General features: G+C 41.5%; 1 protein-coding gene across 1 annotated transcript in view; it reads right to left on the bottom strand.

Moving 5' to 3' along the window:
- tgfbr1b (transforming growth factor, beta receptor 1 b) overlaps positions 1 to 7,542 on the bottom strand; it is a 147,303-nt gene extending 139,761 nt beyond the window's left edge. The window contains exon 1 of the mRNA XM_051940818.1: positions 7,423 to 7,542. Coding sequence (XP_051796778.1) covers positions 7,423 to 7,486 — 64 coding nt within the window. The 5' untranslated portion in view covers positions 7,487 to 7,542. The remainder of the gene's footprint in view (positions 1 to 7,422) is intronic.
- Positions 7,543 to 23,126: the final 15,584 nt, after the last annotated feature.

The following is a 23,126-nucleotide window of genomic DNA, read 5'->3' as shown; positions in this document are numbered from 1 at the left end:
CATCATGCATGTATTATGTATGTATGATGCAGCGCCGACGTCCGCGTTTAGATACAGCTATATAGTAAACGCTGACATCCATGTTTACGATATAAAAAGCTCACTTCCGCTTTTGATGATGTATCGTGCTCAGATGACTCGTCGACGCGTCATTAGTTGCAGCCCTACATAACATAGGTCAACATAATCAAATTCAATGAAAAAGACAACACATATGTGTCAGAAGAAAACAACACTGGGCAATATAATATGGCATGTTCTGTTCTGGTCGAAGAGGATTGGGGGCACTTCATCTCTGAGATGCACAACCATTATTTAACATAAAGCCAAAATTGGAAAAGAAACAAAGACACTCAACAGACCTTTTCTGCTGCGGCTGCCTCTCTGTGTTAAATTCAGAGCACCATACTCTGAGACAGGTAAAACCACATCAGTTTACTGAGGAGGGGAGGTGAAAGGTGTGCTGGCTTGTAGTTGTAGCACAGTGGTGTTGCATTCAGTACAAATGGGAAAGACAGTGTACACCTTTTATTTTTAAATGAACTATAAAATTAGTTGATCACTTCTTGTATACAAACAACAAGAAAACACTGCAACCAGTACTCTATAGGTTTATCTAATATTCACAAGTTTAAAAAAAAGCACAGCTACTCTGATTTGTGAGCCATTGCTATTCTTATTCTCATCCGACGTGAACAACCATAACTGCCTTTTCTCAGAAACAGAGACTCAGCAGTAGAGTTTGTGATTCTGTAGCCTATCCATGATGGAGAGCAGAATGGCGGACCACTCATTAACGCATTGGTGCCTTTGAATCCAATGGCCACTGGCATGGCTACAACCTCTCAAATTAGTTGTGGTTCCTTGCGCTAAGACAACAGGCATCCAGGGTCACGCGCATGCCTGGCATTCCTCCACTGCTAGTACTGACAGCAGCAGCATACAGCACCCAGAAATACGATGCTACACAAGCATTAACATATGCAAAAAACGGCCTCTAGCAACTGGGGAATGGCGCAAAAGCACAGTGCAGATAAGAGCACAAAACATCAACAAATGGCAGTCTCTGTGGATTTTTACACCGTTGGTATCAACATTATTTTTAAAAACCACTATAACATATCTGTTGAACCTTACAGAAAAGAGGAAGCAGATGATTCATGATAATCCCATGGCAATTGCTTGGATGAAAACTCCCAATTCCCTTACTAAGATATGCTCCTTTCTTGACATTGCTGTTCTGAAGGACACTATATTTGGGCTATGAACTGCTTCTAATAAAAAGTCATGAATCAATTTGACATACACTACATGCAATTTTCCATGCAACACCAGAATTCCTGCTACTAGTTTAAATCCTGTTTTGAGCAGTAGTGGAAAACAGCAAAATTAAAAATGCACTGAAATGCCTGTACAAAGACTAAATAAAGTGCCTTATTTTTGAATATGCTGCTACAGTTGTACCACAAAGCAACACACAATGAGGCTCATTAGTATCCAAGTTTTTGAGTTTTATTCTACAAAATAGAATAAACAGATAACCCTGGTTTTTCATCTGTTTACCTGATGAACAATAGTTGTGAACCACAAAACTCTGACATATTTAGCAACCAGCTGAGGTTACAGTACTCAGCTGGTAAAAGGATACGTAATAAAGAACTAAGGCTTGATCTTCATCAACATGTTGATCTAACATTTATCAGTGTTTCCACTAGGATTTTTTTCTGTAGTGGCAGCAAGCTCCCTGCTTGCCCCCCCACCCCCCCACACACACACACACAAAGAGTAGATACTGAGAGTGCCACAGTTAGCTGTAGTTTACCTGAGTACTCGCGAGTACCCGACACAGTGCAAGACTACTGTGAAGGTGGAGACATGCGGCAGTGGAGTTTGGCGATGATTAAAAAAAAATTTTTTTAAAGGAACGACGCTGGAATTTTAGTAGCGGCGGGCCGCCACTGCAGAATGAGTGTAGCAGAAACCCTGTTTATCATATTTTTAGTTTTCCTGGCTAATTAACCTTCAAACATAGCAGCAATCAGCAACATCAACAAGCCACGTAGGTAGGACTAAACGATATATCATTACATCAATGACACTTTGATGTCCACATGCCCAATACTGCAGGAAGTGCAATGTGAAAGTCAGGGATAAACCAACTTTTTTCAGTCCCTCCAGGAATTTGCAATGTTGCAATCGCGCGGATTCACGAGAAATCAATCAATCTCCGTGAATTTTGCGCGGCCTTGCAATTTTGTCCAATCACCGCAACTTTCCCGCAATTTTGGCCCACCTCCCGTGAGTTCCACCAATCATAGCAGCTCCCAGCGCAAACATAATGCACGTACGTCACCGAATTCACTTCCTTGTTTATGGTTTGAAGATGCAGATAGGTGCGATACTAATGTCTCTCATTTACCAACAAAAATTACTGCTGAAGACCACGATAAACAATTAATTCACTGATGTTCTTCACCAAAGCGGAGCTAAACTGTTTTACAACTGTGCAATACTGTGGTGGAATACAAAAAAGAAAAAAAAATTCATCGATTGATACACCCTTTTTTTTTTTTTCTTTTTTTTTAAACACGAAAGATATTGGAATGGCTGAAATGAGCAGACAACAGACCAGACAAATCACCATGATGGAAACTGTTGCATCCAGATCCATTAGAGCACTGAAAGAATGAGGTAAATTAGATTAATTATTCCACCAAAGAACACGGTGGCGATCAGGGTGTGTGAATCCTTCCTCTGTTACCAACATCACTCAAAAACGGACTCAGGGATTTGAATGAAATTTTCAGGGTCAGTCAGAAATGACACAAGGACCAAATGATTAGACTTCGGCAGGATTTGTTAAGGATTCATAGCTGCACGGAGTCTGATAGCAGCACTGTAACCATGGCAACAAGCAGCCCACTGATGATCACATGATTGTGATCCTACAACAACTCTACCACTGTGGACGTATCAGAAATGACACAAGGAACAATTGATTAAGTTGTGGGGTGTTTCTGAGTCCCATCAATTCCCACCGCCCGCTACATATTTAGGTCACGCAATTCGGTATGTACACATGCAGAACACACACGTGCGTTCAGCGCAAGGTCAGGTATTGAACAGTCTTGGTGGAGGACTGCGATCTCTCAGTGCTGTTCTTGTTAATTGGCATGACAAGCTGTGAGTGTGTGTGTGTGAATACGTGTGTGCCAGGAAGTGAAGTTAACTTTTTAAGCCACTGACAGATGATTCATTCAATAGTAAATTATCATTTTGTGCCGCAAATCTACCAACCACGTCATATTAAACCAGTATCTGGCTGCTGCTAATTTCCCACCGTGGTATGCCAGCTTGTGGAAATGGGTTGGAACGTTAAATAATTAATTTCGGAATAAATATTGTCAATTACAGTGTTGAAACATGTTCTACTAGCTGGAAAAAAAAACTGCTTTTTAGCAATTGTCACATCACAACAAATAAGCTTAAAACATCGCAACTTTTGACAATTTTAGAAAAGCTGCCGCGAATTCAGGCATTTTCGGCTGCAACAATCATGAAAAACGCCCGCGAAATCCTGGAGGGACTGTTTTTTGCGGCTTAACACAAAAAGAAAACTCACATCCTTCTCACTTTCCATGACTTATCTACATTAGATATTGGTCTATTCAGTAACTTCTAAAAAATAAAGATACTGAATTCGTGGTTCTGGACAGTGGCTCGGAGGTTAGTACTGTCACCTCACAGTTAGAGGATCCCCGGATTGCATCCCGGCCTGGGCCTGGGATCCTTCTGCATGGAGTTTGCATGTTCTCCCTGTACATGCGTGGGTTTTCTCCAGATACTCCAGCTTCCACAGTCCAAAGACATGCTGAGTTGAATTGGTGATCCTAATTTGTCTGAAGGTCTGAATGTGAGTGTGCTTGTTTGTCTCTATATGTTGCCCTGCAATAGACAGTTCAGGATGTCCCCTACCTTCACCTTAAGTCAGCTAGGATAGACTCTAGCCCCCCGTAATCCTAACGAGGATTTTCATATTGCATGCATGGTGTTGCCAACATGTATTCCACTGATGATGGCGATATCACATAAATGTTTTTATGTTTGGCCCCAATTAGGTGCCTAATCTGTTTACAATGCAGGTACTGCAGCTGATAACACAACCTATAAAACACATTACTATTTTAGTCATGACAAAAATGAGAGGCTGCATTGATCAAAAAAATACACACGTTAACACACAATTAACAGTTTTCTAACAGCATTCCTGTCTTGCATCATTTGCAGAAGCAGTATTTTTCACCATAACAAATTTATACATTCCTCATTGCTCTCTACTGTAGCAAACTGTTGACTGAAGTAGGTGGCACACCAATGATCCACTGTAATAGATTTACATGAGTTACAGCCCCTTTGATGTTAACACGCACAGAGTTTAAAAAACCTTGGTTAACAAAGAAAGTTAATAACCACCACTGTAGTACAAGTTATCTCTCACTAGGGTTTCAGGTTTAAAGAAAGAAACCCTGGCAATGCCCAACTTGCTTTGTCGTAGGGCCCTAGGATGTATCATATTTTGACTACAGTTACTGTGTCAGCAGTGTCTTGCCAATGTTGTAACCACAAGTGGCAACACAACAAATTTGTTAGCCCATTTAAATTCCCATTTAGTTCCCAAAGTTCCCATTCCATAGCTGTATGAAAAATGCACAATTTAAAAAAAGAACAGGGCTGTTATGATGAAACATTATCCTGCTACACTAGACTTTTGGTCAAGCCAAAAAAATGACAATAGCAGCTCTCATACCACGCAAAGAAACTCAAGATAAAGAGAGAAAATTAAAAAACTTTAATCGATTATTTTCTGACATCTGTCAGCAAATTCCTGTTAATTTCCTGCATACATAGTCTACACTTTGTCTACAGTCTGTATGGAAGTGGTACACATTACACAATATATAACGTAAGTTCAAAGCTTAAGACACTTCAGAAATTTCATAACCAGTACCAACCTAGACGCAAGATGAAATGAGATAACATCCTAAATTGATCACCACATCCTCTGTTGTCAGGCAAACTCAGGATTGATTTGAAGTCTCCCGTGACACTGGACTGCCTGCAATTGATTCAGAGTGCTGAGATAACACTTGTCATTTATATCTAAAGCTAAACGTGGTCCACTTATTTACTAGGCCCAAAGGGGACAGGGGGAGTAGCACAAGACTAAGAACAGACGTGAAAATAAAAGGCTGGAGGGCTGACAGAAGAAGCGAGTGACAGACCACGAGGATAGAACCTATTAGGATGGAGGATGACGGAGGCTGATAGGTTGAGGAGAGTAATTGTGACACCACCTAATTTAGTCCACTTCCAGCACTCAGACGTGTGTCGATGCAGGTGAAGTAACTGTGTGAGCTACAGGGGTGTGGTGCTGAACAGCAACATGACAAATATGCTTTCTGGTTCCATCATATCTATCTCAATGTAATCTTTTTGAAAATGTGTTAAACCTAATATACAGCCCAGATATTCACATTACTCACATCACAGCTAATATGGGTGCTGTGCACTCTTTTTTTCTTCCACTCTGTGAGTGGGATTTTCTGCATCTAAAACATTACATTCTTTTCTGATGTAAATGATGCAGCTCATATCGTGGACCCATGCCATGACATGACAATCCTACTGCTGGACAAAGAAAGCGAAATTCCCTCCCTTCTTGTGTGTCCGTGAGCCAACATAATAATTTAATATCCAGCCTGCATCTGAGACAGCAATTGGGTATATAAGGACACGACCACGCTTTTGGCATGGGGAGGTTCTAATGAGATCTTTATGCATGCCGTTTTAAAATCATGCTGCTCCCCAAGTGATGAGGCTCTCTGTCTCTCTCCACACACAAAGGAATGTCACACAAAGGAAACGCATGAGTCTGCAAATCAATAGGAAAAAACACGCCATCGGCTGTTTGCACCTATCAGGAAAGCCCCTCCTTTAGCAATCATATGCTGTGTTTTTAAACAAAGGACAACAACAGTTCTGTTGCAAAACGAACATAAAAATGTCAGCACAATGAGAGGAAGCATCAGTAATAGCAGCGCTGGTGGCTGGTGTGTCAGTGCCGTCCTCTAATGACGATCTATAAATGCCGAATCCACTTCACATATCGTGCGGGATAATTCAATCTTGCTCATCGATAACCACAAACAGCCCATTACACATGACTCAGACTGTTCAGGAGACTCCCGTCTATTCCGACATGACAGACGCCAGGTCTCCTTACACATTTCAACCGCAGTCTTCTTCCGCTGCAATTAATGAATCAAACTATCACTGCAAAGGCATTTCCAAAGTCGTGTTACTCGTGAATCAGGTGTCGTTTAGACGTTCACCATATACCGGATAACTTCAAGTTTTAAGCAGCATACAACAGCTGGTACATTTTGAACAGAGTTAGGTGTACCAAGGTGTGTTCTTAAGTTATTGATAGACTAGGAGAATGAAGAAGCACTGCAGAAATTATTTCCCATCCTTTTGCAGCATGCGGTTTAACCGTGGTAGCTACACTATGTGATTAAAAAAAACACAAAACCCTCTATGCTGCATGTCTGAACTAATACAACCACGGTCACTAATTACAACAAGAAAATGGCTTTCTCTTCCATGTGAAATACTCTTAAGTTGCAGCTAAACTTTAAAAAAAATATCGGCACCAGATAAAAGCTAATAGCATCTGTCAGACAGTACATGGTAAATTACACCACCAGTTCACACTGATAACAGTTTAGTGAGACGGTCAATTTTGCTACCAGACAAACGAAAGGAAAATGTGAGAAATACCTTCCTTAACACAACTCTAAACGGATCCAAACAGCCGCTCGAAACAACACCATAGCATCCAAGGTGAAACAAAGCTACACCGATAGATAATGTCAACCCGCAGGTTACTGGTATTCAAGTCTGGATGACTCCAGCCACAAGGTAAATGGACAACTAATACTTGACAAAAAGCAAACATCACTGAATTGTGATGCCAACTTTGTATTTCCCAAACTGTGGACTGTTCCTCTGGAGGGACTCTGGTGCTCTTTGTTGGTAAAGTACAATCCAAATGCCGTGAGCCAAGCTTGGCTAAACACAGGTCAGTTCTGACCTGGACCTAATGGCAGTTCGCCTTTTAAAGCCTAGTGTGACTTTTAGCTCTCTACTCCTTTTCCCCCCAGACAATAAACATTCCTCAGACAGGCAGCAGTAGGCTGCCCGCAGACCCTGCGCCATCTTAGTTAGACACACTCTGCTTCTTCGGGCTTCTTGAACAAAGAGCTTCACTAACCGAACTCACCGGGCAATATGGTATAACTTTCGAGAAACACGCGAGTAAAACAAAATACTGCTTCACAGTGTGCATTTCAAGGCACTTACCAGTATTTTCTTGTATCCTTGTACCGAACAGGAGGACGAGCAGAAAGCATTCTATTGCTTCCATCGTGGCTACAGACCAGACTGGCACTCGACTGCGAACTTCTCCTCACTCTGAGTGAGGTAGACGCTGAACGCTGATTGGCTGACAGAGGAGTAAGTCCCACCCAACCGGTGCCTGTTCGAGTGAAAAGCGATGCTGATTGGCAGACTGTGCTGCCACACCTCACCCTACTGGAGGGACTCCACCACTCCAGTAAACAAACGTGTGCTATTCACTGTAATGACAAAGCGTGAATTTTATAAAGTTATTGTCATTTCAAACTTCATATTTTACTCTGCCACACGCACGAGCGCGCGCGCGAGCGCGCACACACACACACACACACACACACGTTTGTTTTTCTATACCGGTGGGGACTTACCATTGACTCCCATTCATGTCTAACTCCTAACCCATACCCTAACCCTAACCTTAACCATCACCAAATCAATGCCTAACCCTAAACAAACGTTTTTGCACTTTTACATTTTTATTAACAACAATATGGCCAAGAAAACGGTGTTGCCACCCGTGGGGACCTCATTTTAGGTCCCCACCGTAAGACAAGTCCCCACCTTTATAGCAAATAGTCAGGTCAAAGTCCCCACCTGCATAGCAGAAACAAGTACACACACACACACACACACACACACACACACACACACACACACACACACACACATGTTTGTACTTCTATCTTAGTGAGGACATCCATAGGCGTAATGCATTTCCTAGAGCCTTACCCTAACCTTAACTATCACAACTGATTGCCTAAACTTAATCCTTACCCTAACCAAACCTCAATTCATACCTGTTCTCTAAAAACAAGTCTTCACCCTCAAACATGGCTGTTTCAAAGTGAGGACCGGCCAAAATGTCCTCACTTTGTAAAAATGTCCTCACTTTGATAGTTAAATGCAGAAAATGGTACTCACCATGTAGCAAGTACAAGAACACACACACACACACACACACACACACACTGTATTCCTATCTTTGTGGCGACCTTACCATTGACTCTCATTCATATGTAACCCCTAACCCTAACCTTAACCTTAACCCAGATCAAAACAATGCCTAACCCTAAAGAAACGTTTTTACACTTTTACGTTTTTTTCAGTAACAACAACATGGCCAAGAAAACACTGTTTAAACTTGTGGGGACCGAAATGAGGTCCCCACAAGTGACATTGTTTTCGGTTTTCCTACAGTTGTGGGGACATTAGGTCCCCACAACTATAGCCAGCACCTGACCACACACACACACACACACACACAAAATAACACTGTAAAGTCAAGTATGGAGTATATATTGTCCATACTTGACACAAAATACCACTGTAAAGTATGTATATACATGCTAGACAGGTTGATAATGGTGACTTGACCTTGACTAAATTGACTGTATGACAGCATAACTATAATAACTATAGATATACTGATGACACAGTGTTGCCCAAAAAAGTGCCAAAAATCTGAGGAAACTAAAGTTTAAACAAGAGCAAAATGTCACAATGTGTGGGTTTGGATTAAATGCTCCAAAACCTTTGTGAGGAGGGAAAAATCTTGTACTTGTGGAACAGAGAGGAAGATTTTGTCCGACTGAAAGAACATGTCACAGTGGCTCAGACTGAAGGAAGCTATCAGAATAATAACATCAGCAAATAGAAATAATATTCTTAATGATAAGATATCCTCAATGTCATGCTGTGGCTAGATCCTTGTACCTTGTCCATATGTGTGTCTTTTATAGATACACACACACACAGACAAACACACACACACACACACTATGTTTTTCTATCATTGTGGGGACATACCATTGACTCCCATTCATATCTAAACCCTAACCCTAACCCTAACCTTAACCCAGACCAAAACAATGCCTAACCCTAAAGAAACGTTTTTGCACTTTTACTTTTTTTAGTAACAACAACATGGCCAAGAAAACACTGTTTAAACTTGTGGGGACTGAAATGAGGTCCCCACAAGTGACGCTGTTTTCGGTTTTCCTACAGTTGTGGGGACATTTGTTCCCCACAAGTATAGCCGGCACCTGACCACCCACACACACACACCCACACACACACGCACACACCCACACACACACACAGAGAGAAAGCCTCATGCATTGTTCTAAAGCCTATAACCCTTCTTTTGTCTCGTCCACACTCCACCGCTTGAGTAGACACACACACACACACATATACACACACACACCCCACACTCACACACACATGCACACACACACGCACGCATGCGCGCACACACACACACACACTCCTTAGTCCCTGGAGAGTGTGACAGAGACTGATGATGGCCTATTATTTCATGTCCAACCAAGCCCTGCCTTGCATGCCCACACACACATGCTTATTCATTTGTACACACACAGACAGAGTGGTGCACTCTCATGCATATTTATCCCCAAAACTTGGAGAAGAAGAACTGCAGTGTTGACCAAACAAATACCAAGACAGATAAATACATGTTGGGATGCAAAAGAAACAAAAATATATAGGATCATATTTCAAATATGTTAACCTAAACAGATGTTGTTAAATGGAGAGACATCTCTGACCCTCCATACCACTAGTACACACACACACACACACACGCACACAAAGGCACCACCTGCTCTTAGCAGTAACCAAATGCTGCTTAAGTTTTAATGCTTGTAGCTCTCCCATTTTAATTTACAATTTTGCCATTTAGTTGATGCAGTCATCCAGAGTGGATTGCAATGGGCAGAGTGGTGCAAAAAGCTCTTGTTTTTCACAAAAATATCACAAAATTACAAGCAACCAGTAGAAGGTAGTGTCAAGGTCAGTGACGTTATTGTTATGAACATAGAATGATGTTGTAAAAAAAATTCTAATGAAACAAAATAACGAAAGAATGAATTTTCAGAGAGAAAATGTTTTACTCTAGGGCAAAATTAGTGATCTGGGATTTAGTAGGGGGCATGAATACACATTTAGGAAATACAATACCACCTATCTCTGTGTCTGCCTGCAGTTGGATGGTCTTAGGCTTCAACTTAGACCAACTTTATTTATCCCCAGAGACAAATTCAGTTGTTACAGCAGTAGGGAGATTCAACAAAGGGGTAAACAGTAAGACAACACAGAATATTATTGTAGGGTATAAAGTGAAGGTAAAATAAGATAAGATAAAGTACAAAAAATCTAATACAGAAAGAAAAAATCAACAGAATATACAAAAATATACGAGTGATACAGAAATGTGCAAATGAGAATGTGCTTATATGTGCAAATGACATAAGTAGATGCAGATAAGTTTACAAATATAATGAATGATTTTAGGATGAAAAATGTGCAGGATGTAAAGTGGCTTCTTCAACAGGCAAAGTGATACAGTCCTTTTGTGATCTGCCAGATGCAGATGCATTGAAAAGTCTTATTGTAGAGGGGAGGAACAACTTCCTGTAGTGTTCCTTGGAGCAGCAGGGTTGTATCAGTCTGTTGCTGAAACCGCCCCCAGTTTGTCCACAGTTGTATGGAGGGAGTGGGAGGTGTTGTCCATGATGGTCAGCAGTTTGGTCAACATCCTCTGACAAACAACTGACACCCAACAACAAGCTGTGCGTTACTGATGAATTTATTCAGCCTGTTGGCATCCTTCAACTTGATGCGCACAGCACACCACTGCAAAGAAGATGGTGCTCGTCACCACAGACTGATAAAACATCAGAAGCATGTGGTCGCATACATTTAGGGACCTGAGCCTCCTGAGGAAGTAGTCAGCTCAGGCTCTTCTTGTAGACAGCCTCTGTTTTTGTGGACCACTCCAGCTTGTTGTCCAGACTCACTCCCAGGTACATCAGTCCCATTGATGTAGACAGGAGAGGGTGGAGACTTGTTCCTCCTGATGTCCATCACCATCTCCTTGGTCTCTGTCACATTCAGCTGCAGGTGGTTCTTGCTGCATCACCCCACAAACCGATGGTCAAAGGTCTCTCTGTCATTGAGAAAGACAAGAGAGACCACAGATTACCAAAGCTCTATTTCATTTTTTGTTAAGATTGCCTTTTTTGTCATTTTGACTTTCACAGGGGAAAGACTCATGGTAAAGGTTCTGCCTGTCAGTGACACTAAGGAATAGAACCACAAACTCACTACTGACTGCTTTTGCACCCATGTGATACATGCCCTGCCCACACAGCTATCAGGTGGTCATGAGCCAGCCCTGTTTAATTAGGGTCCGAGCACCGACGGTGCTGAGGACAGGTGGTGCAAGGACACCGACTGTTCAAGGCACCGTGGTACCTAGGACCCTATTGAAATGCAAGGAATTATTTATTATTCTTTGGCGAACTTTGGAATTGCATTTTCAGTGGCCTTATCATACCCCAAAACGTGTCAAACTTGACATGCTCATCAGGACTGGCGAAAAATTTGATATTTTATGAGAGTTGTGCATGTGTATGGAAAAATGGCTCCATAGCGCCCCTGCAAAATTGAAAAAGAGGTCATTAGGTCAACTGCCACAACATTTATCTACAGGTACAATATTTGGTGGGCATGTGTAGCACATCAGGACATGCGAAAAAGTCAATCACGGCCAAGCCCTAAACCCAACAGGAAGTCGGCCATCTTGAATTACCTCAAAATTTTTTGAGATTAATAACTCATCCTGGGTAAGTCCGAGAGACCTCAAATTTGGCCAGGATATGCAACAGACTTTCCTGATGAAAAGTTATCAAAATGCGCTGCAAAAGTCAAAGGGCGTGGCCATGGCGACTCCCAAAATATAGATCCTTTGCCATGAAACAGAAAGTGGTGTCTAACTCTGAGGAACATGCTTGAATCTGCCTGAAATTTTACATGTACGATTACAGTCTCGCCCTGACAACATCCATGTCATTATGTACATTGACAACCATAGCACCACCTTGTGGTATTAGGAAATAGACATCTTTTTACACTTTGATGTACTATTCTTAGCAGGTTCATCATATTCACGTCAAATTTGGTGACATAAGCCTAGACATGTTGATGATGGTTCTTACAGAAAATGGTGACTTGGCATAAAAGGGCGTGTCTGTGGTGGCACGGTGAATTTACATTTTTCGCCATGAAAATTGAATTATTTATATCTCAGCTGGAAATTGTCCAATCTGGACCAAAGTTCATATGTCTGAACACATTTACACTCATACATTTCAAAATACTCATCAAAATACTATTTGGTCATTACATTTGCACATACCATTGGCGATACTTTGTCATGTCATTCTAGAAATTGGACAGCTCAGTGTTCACGCCTTGATAATGACACAGTGTGAACATTTTGATGATTAATAAAACGCTGTTGCCGTGGCAACAGATTGTTGCCAAGACAAACAAAGTACATTTTGACAGGTTAGGAAAGCTCAGATGCTTGCCAAGATTACCACACACATCAGGACTGCTTAATAGCTTGACATTTTACATGAATTACACGTGTGTGGAAAAATGGCTAAATAGCGCCACCTGGAAAATTTCAAACATTTACTACAGCCAATACGTGTCACCTACAGGCATGAAAATTGGTAGGCATATCTAATTGGTGAAGACACACAACAATTTAATTGACACCCATGCTGAAAACCCAACAGGAAGTTGGCCATTTTGAATTATGTTTAATATTTTCTATGCTTTTCGGTAATTTTTAGTCATTTTCAGAAGCTATAAATTCAAGCATGATGACTCAGAGAGCTGAAATTTGATCAAGATGTACAGGAGGAATGGGTGATCAAAAGTTATCAAAATGCTCTGCAAAAGTCTGAGGGCATGGAAATGGTGACCCCTGGAATTTTACAATTTGCCATGGAACAGGAAATGCTGTGTAACTCTTCTGAACATGCTCCAATCTGCATCTAACTTAACACGTATGATCAGAGTCTTGCCCTGATGAAATTCACATGCTGATATTCAGTCATACTCATTGCGCCACCTGGTGGATGGAAGGCAATATTCTATAACTAGCCTATACATGCTCCAATCTACCTGAAATTTTACATGTGTGATCACAGTTCAAGCCTGATGACATCCATCAACCAGTTTTTGTAACTTTTTGTAACCTTTTGGCCAGGGGTGTACACAGGGACTGTGAGTTTGTTGGTTGTTGGCCTGTCGCTCCATCCTCTGTGTGGAGTGCAGGAGGGACGACTGGGCTTGTTTCCAGTTCGTTTCACATCTCCTGATGAAGGACTGAACAGAGGGAATCGTTATTTCTTGCTGTTGGGAGGGAAACAGCGGTGGTTTGATATCTCAAAGAACACTGAAAGGGAGACAGTCCAGATGAGACTGTAGTGGTTCAACCAAAAACATATTGTCAAACCCCACAAAGGTTCAATGTTATCACAAAACCAGGTTGTGGTTCACAAGGAATTAATTCAAAATATCACAGGGGAAAACACCACAACAACAAATAAGAAAAGGAACCAAACTGTTCAATCAACACAATCCATTTATTATAATAATGAGAAAAGAAGTCCAGTCCAAGTTTTCTTATATATGTTTTACATTCAGTTCAAACAGTCAACTTGAATAATTCCCTCCAGGGTTTCCAGCAATCCAAGGAAAAAGTAGAATCAAAACAAGGACTTTATAATTGTTTGGCTAACCAGAAGTCCGACAGTGAGAGGTGTTGGCTGACAGGGACAGGAAGCAATGTAGCGTCCACACTTGCTGCAGTACAGTGGGGATTGAAAGTTTGGGCACTCCAGGTAAAAATTTGTGTTAATGTGCATAAAAAAGCCAAGGAAAGATGGAAAAATCTCCAAAAGGCATCAAATTACAGATGAGACATTCTTATAATATGTCAAAAAAAAGTCCAAAAAGTTAGATTTTATTTCCATCATTTATACTTTCAAAATAACAGATAACACAATAATGGCATCTGCAAACGTCTGGGCACCCTATAGAATTAATACCTTGTACTGCCCCCTTTGGCAAGTATCACAGCTTGTAAACACAATTTGTAGCCAGATAAGAGTCTTTCAATTCTTGCTTGAGGTGTCTTCGCCCATTCTTCCGTACAAAAGTCTGCCAGTTCTTTGAGATTTCTGGGCTGTCTGTCACTGCTCTTTTAAGGTCCATCTATAGATTTTCAATCATGTTGAGGTCAGGAGATTGTGAAGGCCATGGCAAAACCTTCAGTTTATGCCTCTTGATGTAATCCACCATGGCTTTTGAGGTGTGTTTAGGATCATTATCCATTTGTAGAAGCCATCCTCTCTTTAACTTCAGCTTTTTCACAGATAGCATCAAATAAAATTTGATGAAATTTAATTGAATCCATTTTTCCTTCTACTTGTCCAATGTGTTCCCTGTGCCACTGGCTGCAATACAACCCCAAAGCATGATTGATTCACCCCTATGCTTGATACTTGGACAGAGGTTCTTTTCATTAAATTCTGTGCCCTTTCTTCTCCAAACATACCTTTCTCATTCCTGCCAAAAAGTTCTATGGTAACCTCATTGGTCCACAGAACTTGTTTCCAAAATGCATCAGGCTTGTCTATATGTTCATTTGCAAACTTCAAATGCTGATTTTTGTGGTGAGGACGTAGAAGAGGTTTTCTTCTGATGAGCCTTCCATGAAGACCATATTTATACAAGTATCTCTTTATAGTGGAATAGTGTACCACAGCTCCAGTTTCTGCCACATCTTTCTGGACGGATCGTGCAGTCAAACATGGGTTTTGACTGGCTTGTCTCAAAATCCTGCAAGCTGTTCCATCTGATATTTTCCCGGTCTTCCAGATCTTGCTTTAACTTCCACTGACTACCATTTCTTAATTACATTCCAAACAGAGGATACTGGAATCTGAAAAGGCTTGCTCTCTTCTTCTCCTGCTTTGTGAGCATCAACTATTTTCAGTGTCAGTGTTCTAGACAACTGCATAGAAGAATCCATGGTGCTGATTTTTGGGGCAAGGTCAGATGGGTCTGGGCATTTCAAACCTTTGAGACTGACATCACCTGGTCTTTCCAGACGATGATTTTGAACAATCCATGACACTGTCAGGTCTTAGCTTTCCAAAGGGGGTGGTGCATGCTATAAACTCTGCAGGGTGCCCAAACGTTTGCAGACACCATTATTGTGTTTTCTTTTATTTTGAAAGTGTAAATGATGGAAATAAAATCTAACTTTTTTTTTTGACATATTATAAGAATGCCTCATCTGTAATTTGATGCCTTTTGCAGATTTTTCCATCTTTCCTTGGCTTCCATATGCACAAAAATACAAATTTTTATCTGGGGTTCCCAAACTTTTGATCCCCACTGTACAATCAAAGGTTGACTTCTTGACAATGGTGCTTCACCTGGACGATCAAGTGAGTATGGCTCAGCTACATTGGTTCAGGTTCCAGTGGAGGAAGAGACACTGGGGGAACCTTGGAGAAAGCAGGGGCCCAAGGAGACCCGTGGTTGGAACACTGATTTTGCAATCATCTGATCCAAATTTAAAGTCTCCTTCCGAACTGCCAGTTCATCTTTACGGGATTCGCAGAGGCCCTCCTAGGGCCTCATCATTCCAACCACTCTCTGCAGCCACAGTGCGAAATTCCACAGCACACTCTGCCACACTGCGAGATCCCCGCTGAGCCGGTTGGTGGTGTCTCTACGACGGACAGAAAGGTTGGAAACTGTTCTCATTTCATCGATGAAGGCCATGTAGGAGTTGCAAATTCTTTCTTGGTGCTCCCAGACAGCCACCTCCCACTCTCATCATGCCAGAGAATGAACTGATCAAGTATGCTGGTTTTGATCTATCAGTAGCATAAGAGAGAGGTTGTAGGTCAAAAATGAGAGAAACTTCAGTCAAACAGGCTTGACATGATCCTAGGTCTCCTCTATGGCAGTCGGAAACCAAAACATGCTGCTCCCGAACCAACAAGCGAGAAACCGGGCTAACATTAGCTGAGATACTGAATACAGAGACTGGTGCTTGAACTGGGCGAGCAGGCTGAAAAACATGTGTAGTTAACTGAGTCACCTTACCGATGAGGTAAGAAACCTGATTTAACAGTGCATGATTGTTTTCTAATAGATTGCTTAATAGCTCCTTGTGCTGAGTTGGCAATGCTCCCTGACTACCAATAGTCTGCTGCACAGAAACTCCAGTTGCTGAAGACTCAGTGCCGGTCTAGTTGCGTGCTAAGTTCATCATAGCCTGACTGTACTGTTACAATTCAAGTATGGAGACTAAATGCCTATTTGTAGTTTCTCTGTTGTCCTACACTTGAAAGTATTATTTACACAAACCAGAAAACTACAACAAAACAAATACCAAATACCCACAGAACTGAGAAGCAATGACTGCATGTGAAACTAACAGAGACTCCTATGGGACTGGCAGCGAAGAAATGATACACCAGGCTGTAGTCTAAGACAAAACAAAAGAGAGGAATTAACCAGAACTAGGTATCACTGAGGTAGGAAAATTAACAAAGAAAATACTAACTGTTAGGAAAATCACTAGACACCAGGAAACTAGAATTAACACTCAAAGGAATACTTACTACTAAACAACCCAAATAACTATGGCTGGTTCCAGAGATTGAGTGGATAATTTAGCTGACTACAGGCATGAGGGGAACCGGAGAGGGACAAGGCAAGCAGAGGTGATGTGTGGCGTGGAGAATGGCAGAGATGAAACAGGTGCTGAAGCCAGAGGTGCTTGTTGGGTGGTGATGCAGGAAGGTCCAGACTGACAGTGGAGAGCAGATGGGGAGAATCCAGGCGAGGGGATTGCAAGCAGGTGGAAGATCCAGAACTAAAGCACAAGAAAACAGTAGTTAACATGAGAAAATCCAATGGAGCTAGACGGAACAAGGATCAGACAACTGACTGAGGTTGTTCAATGGTCTGGCATCGAGTAGTGATCTGCATCCAGCTTTTACGGTGGAGGAATGTAGATGCAGCTGATCACTCCAACATGCCTGTGCATCTCATCAGGTGATGGCAGATTGGTAGCACCTGTCTGCATGCCACACACCATGCTCACACTCACCTGGAGAGAAAGCAAGGGAAGGGGAAAGGAGAAATCTGCCACTACCTGGCGTCAGAGGTGGAATGCATGACAAATGTATTACCTGAGTTTTTCATTCATCCATCCATTCTCTATACACCGCTTTATCCTCACTAGGGTCACGGGGGGTGCTGGAGCCTATCCCAGCTAACTCGGGCAAAGGCAGGGGACACCCAGGACAGGTCACCAGTCTGTTGCAGGGCTACATACACAGACGAACAATCACACTCGCATTCACACCTACAGGCAATTTAGAGTACTCAACTAACCTCAGCATATTTTTGGACTGTGGGAGGAAGCCGGAGTACCCGGAGAAAACCCACGCATGCTCAGGGAGAACATGCAAACTCCATGCAGAAAGATCCCAGGCTGGGCCTGGGATTCGAACCAGGGATCTTCTTGCTGCAAGGCAAAAGTGCTAACCACTACACCACTGAGCAGCCTACCTGAGTTTTATTTTATATAAATATGTGTATATACATTTGTAGAAGTCTGTGTCTGTGAGCCGAATTTGTTGCTGCTCTTTTTCTGTTTGTTTTGCCTGTCTAGTTATATTTTGAAAATCATTTAAAAAAATCACAACATGTATTGGCTATGAATTACAATTAAATAGGTGAGGGATGGCCACAGTCACCATGGACCACACTCTGGCCACCCCCAACAAACAATAGTGAAGCCCCATTAGAGGGCTAAACGTGTTCATAGAACTACAATTTTTCTGGCAGGACTTGATTGGAATCATTTCTCGGCAGTTATTCCTATGCAGATGCATTTTAACAGCATCTCCCAGTCAATTGCATACAGGCAAGTAGCTCTAAACCAACCAGTAAATGGGACATTTAACAACTCTTCCTGACTTTAATAAGTGGTGGTTACATAAAACAACCTATTATAGTATGTCTCAGTTGTCATATGGGTCATTCCATCTCAAATCATTACATTTTTAGAACAAATGTAGTTATGTTTTGTGATATTGTGACAGGCAATTGCATGTAGTTCAGAAAACATCACTGGTTGATGTCTGCATTATCATTTTTTTGGTAATGCTCTACAGAAGGTACTTTAATAATGGCCTCACTTTTTGTTCTTATTTCAACTTACCCATAATCTAAGACTATTTGATAGTCTTAGATTATGGGCCCAATATTGCAGATTCCAAATCAATGGTACAAAGAAAAATAACAGTGTAACAGTTCCTGAGATATTGTCACTTAATCATAGCCACAAATTTCAATGATCCTAGCCAAAAGTTGGTCACCGGGCAGTATAAAAAAACAACAAAAAAATGAAACAAAACATGCCATCATGGAATACTGAGGCCTTTGCGAACTACAAGGAAAAGCTGTCGGTGTAGGCATCCGATGTGTGAGCTCCACCTCCTTCCCGCTGGCGTCCACGGTTCGTCCCTTCTCGTCCAGAATCAGAGGCGTCGGCTTGTTCACCTCCGAAATCTCTACTTTCGGCTGGGCGATGCCCATGGCATGGGTATCAGATATATTTGATACCTGAAGCAAAACTTTTACAGATACAAGTTTAAATATCCATAGTTTATGATTAAAAGTTTAAAGCAAATCAGAGATGGTAAAACAGAAGGCCCCTAATGATTTCAGGTTAAATAATCCATGTAAGTGTGAATGACCAAAAAAATTGACCACCCCTATAAAAATGTCTGACTCCACCACTGATCCTCCAACATTTGATCAAGGGTCACCATGAGGCCTATTTTTGTGGCATGAGAAGTCTTGACAAGTTTGAATGATTACCATGAAATTTGGTTCATCATCTCCACTTTTTTCTTCTTCTGATGTTTTATCCAGCATCATCAGGTCAAAATGTTCATGTGTCTGATACTTTTTGATCATAACTAACGACATTCCTTTCATCCTCAGCTGCAGTTAATGGTTTTATTTCTGCTGTTAAGTGTTCTCACTCTGTCTCCATGTATTTCTGTGACATATTCATTAAAATTTTGTGCCAGTAAAGCTTCATCTGACCAAAGCTGAACCTGTATTCATTTTTTGAGCAAACATAAACAGCCTAAAATGGGAGACAAGTTAATGAGTGCTCAGTTTGTCTTCAGCACATAAAATATTTCCACTTTAATGAGTAGCATTTTCACCGCTGATTTTTAGTCACCAGAACACATAATTGCTGTGCTTTAGTTGCTGTCTACTCACTTCTTTAGTTTTTACATTTGTTTTGTTGCAACTGACAGAGGTTTAACTTTTGTGTTCGAATTCATAGACTGTGCATCACATTCTTCTACAACAAAAGCATACAACTATCTTGGCATCCATACTAAAAACATTTAAAGTGTTGTTGAGTAAAGCTTAAAATAAAGCATTTTCTTTGTGTTCACACTAATTAAAGCTTCTTTAATGGCACTGTCAAATAGAAAAACTTGCACAATATAAGACATTCCAATAATTGTGGATCCTGATCTCAGTCAACAACACTGATGCTTAAAAACTACCACAACATGGCATTAAAATGCTAACTGCCTCAAGGTTTCTGGCCAAACCCATTGGCTGACTACACTTGCTCCCTTGTTTAGAATTGAGATGTTCAGACAGCTTTCAGTCTGTCAGTCTTTCACTACACAGCTGGATCATGGTGCGTTGAGCCTAGCATAGCATAAAGCATTTTAACAGGAAAACAGCTTGCAGATTGATGTTCTGTTGGGTTAATACACCTTCCAACATCTCAACATCTAATTTCTTGAATATAAACAGAAATTGAAAAGTGACAATCTGCACTTTTGGGACGTTACGCCCAATTCATGGTTTCTGCAATCATTTGTACTGAGCAGTGCAGATTGTGCAAGCAGATGGGGTTCTATTCATGTTGTTGAAAGGCAAATGACTTTGCACTTTAAAGAGGACATAGCAGCTAGTTACAGATTGGACTGTAGCACTGTTCAGTGTGATTATTTCTGAGTTGTGCTGAGCACAGAGAAGTATGGTTTTCTGGAGAAATTTGAATGTCCCACTGTGTTTGGACTCCATCAATGGAGAACATTTACAAATTGACATATCTCCAAATTACTGCAGCAAATTCAATTACATTTGTTAATGATGAATTCTAAAGTGACGGAAGACAATCCCCTTGTACCCATAACAGCAAACATCAGTTTGAAGCACCAGTTGTTTTCCTGGCATATGTGCCGTTGCCATGCTTGTGGCCAGTGTGGAAGGCCACAAATTTTGTGCTACATGCAGAAATCCACAGAGAGCTCTGTGTGGACTCACAGAGCTTGGACAGATGTCCTTGTGGACATGACATTGTAAATTAGCCTTTACATGGTGAAACCAAAATTTTTGATTAGCGTTTAAGATACAGTGGGTACGGAAAGTATTCAGACCCCTTGAAATTTTTCACTCTCTGTGTCACTGCAGCCATTTGCCAAAATCAAAAAAGTTCATTTTATTTCTCATTAATGTACACTCAGCACCCCATCTTGACAGAAAAAAACAGAAATGTAGAAATTTTTGCAAATTTATTAAAAAAGAAAAACTGAAATATCACATGGTCATAAGTATTCAGACCCTTTACAGCGACATGCATATTTAACTCACATGCTGTCCATTTCTTCTGATCCTCCTCGAGATGGTTCTGCTTCTTTATTGGAGTCCAGCTGTGTTTAATTAAACTGATTGGACTTGATTAGGAAAGGCACACACCTGTCTATATAAGACCTCACAGCTCACAGTGCATGTCAGAGCAAATGAGAATCATGAGGTCAAAAGAACTGCCCAAGGAGCTCAGAGACAGAATTGTGGCAAGGCACAGATCTGGCCAAGGTTACAAAAGAATTTCTGCAGCACTAAGAGCACAGTGGCCTCCATAATCCTCAAATGGAAGAAGTTTGGGACGACCACAACTCTTCCTAGACCTGGCCGTCCAGTCAAACTGAGCAATCATGGGAGAAGAGCCTTGGTGAGAGAGGTAAAGAAGAACCCAAAGATCACTGTGGTTGAGCTCCAGAGATGCAGTCGGGAGATAGGAGAAAGTTCCACAAAGTCAACTATCACTGCAGCCCTCCACCAGTCGGGGCATTATGGCAGAGTGGCCCAACGGAAGCCTCTCCTCAGTGCAAGACACATGAAAGCCCGCATAGAGTTTGCCAAAAAACACATGAAGGACTCCCAGACTATGAGAAATAAGATTCTCTGGTCTGATGAGGCCAAGATTGAACTTTTTGGTGTTAATTCTAAGCGGTATGTGTGGAGAAAACCAGGCACTGCTCATCACCTGCCCAATACAATCCCTACAGTGAAACATGGTGGTGGGAGCATCATGTTGTGGGGGTGTTTTTCAGCTGCAGGGACAGGACGACTGGTTGCAATTGAAGGAAGGATCAATGTGGCCAAGTACAGAGATATCCTGGAGGAAAACCTCTTCCAGAGTGCTCAGGACCTCAGACTGTGCCAAAGGTTCACCTTTCAACAGGACAATGACCCTAAGCACACAGCTAAAATAACAAAGGAGTGGCTTCAGAACAACTCTGTGACCGTTCTTGACTGGCTCAGCCAGAGACCTGACCTAAACCCAATTGAGCATCTCTGGAGAGACCTCAAAATGTCTGTCCACCAACGTTCACCATCCAACCTGACAGAACTGGAGAGGATCTGCAAGGAAGAATGGCAGAGGATCCCCAAATCCAGGTGTGAAAAACTTGTTGCGTTATTCCCAAGAAGACTCATGGCTGTACTAGCTGAAAAGGGTGCTTCTACTCAATACTGAGCACAGGGTCTGAATACTTATGACCATGTGATATTTCAGTTTTTCTTTTTTAATAAATTTGCAGAAATTTCTACATTTCTGGTTTTTTCTGTCAAGATGGGGTGCTGAGTGTACATTAATGAGAAATGAAATGAACTTTTTTGATTTTGGCAAATGGCTGCAATGACACAGAGAGTGAAAAATTTCAAGGGGTCTGAATACTTTCCGTATCCACTGTAGCTATGTATATATTATTGGTTCAAAACATCAGCTGTCGGACTCCTTGTGTTACAGTTTCTTTGAGGCTCAGGAAAAGAGATGAAGAACGAAAGTGTAAAATAAAGGCTTTTATTTACAGAGTTTCACAGAATACAGGACTACAGGACAAAACCAGAACACTACAACCAGAAGTGAATTTCAGAACTCATGACTACAGACACAGGCTAACTCAGGAGAGCCCCTAGGGGTTTGGCAGAGAATACAAATATAATACTAGAACAAGACTTAACTAAGCCATTGAAGATAATACCTACGCACTCGGATGGGAAGACATCAGTGAGTTAAGCTGTTGTGATGTCGGATGGTGTAGCGGCAGGCACCAACAGTTCTGAGACTGCTGTGACTGAGAGTCATTGCTGGTCAGGAAGCAGAGAGGTTGGTACTAACATTCCAAGCTTCAAATCTGTACAAGTCAAATTGTGAATCAAAACGATTCACATATAGATCTGCTGTTTCAAAGACAGAGCACAGAGATGGTTCGCCGCATCCACCATCTTTTTGTTTGAAATCACTTTGTTTCCTTTTTGGTTTCCAGTTGTGAAGGCACAGGTGAGCTCACGGCACTGTCAAAAAGTGTCTCCCTACAGGATGTGATGAAACAAACAGCAAAAACGCATAG

The sequence above is a fragment of the Acanthochromis polyacanthus genome, chromosome 20 (genome assembly GCF_021347895.1).
Source record: "Acanthochromis polyacanthus isolate Apoly-LR-REF ecotype Palm Island chromosome 20, KAUST_Apoly_ChrSc, whole genome shotgun sequence".
Classification (NCBI taxonomy): domain Eukaryota; kingdom Metazoa; phylum Chordata; class Actinopteri; family Pomacentridae; genus Acanthochromis; species Acanthochromis polyacanthus.
The sequence above is the reverse complement of the archived record's forward strand: the minus strand, read 5'-3'. Positions and strand labels throughout refer to the sequence as shown.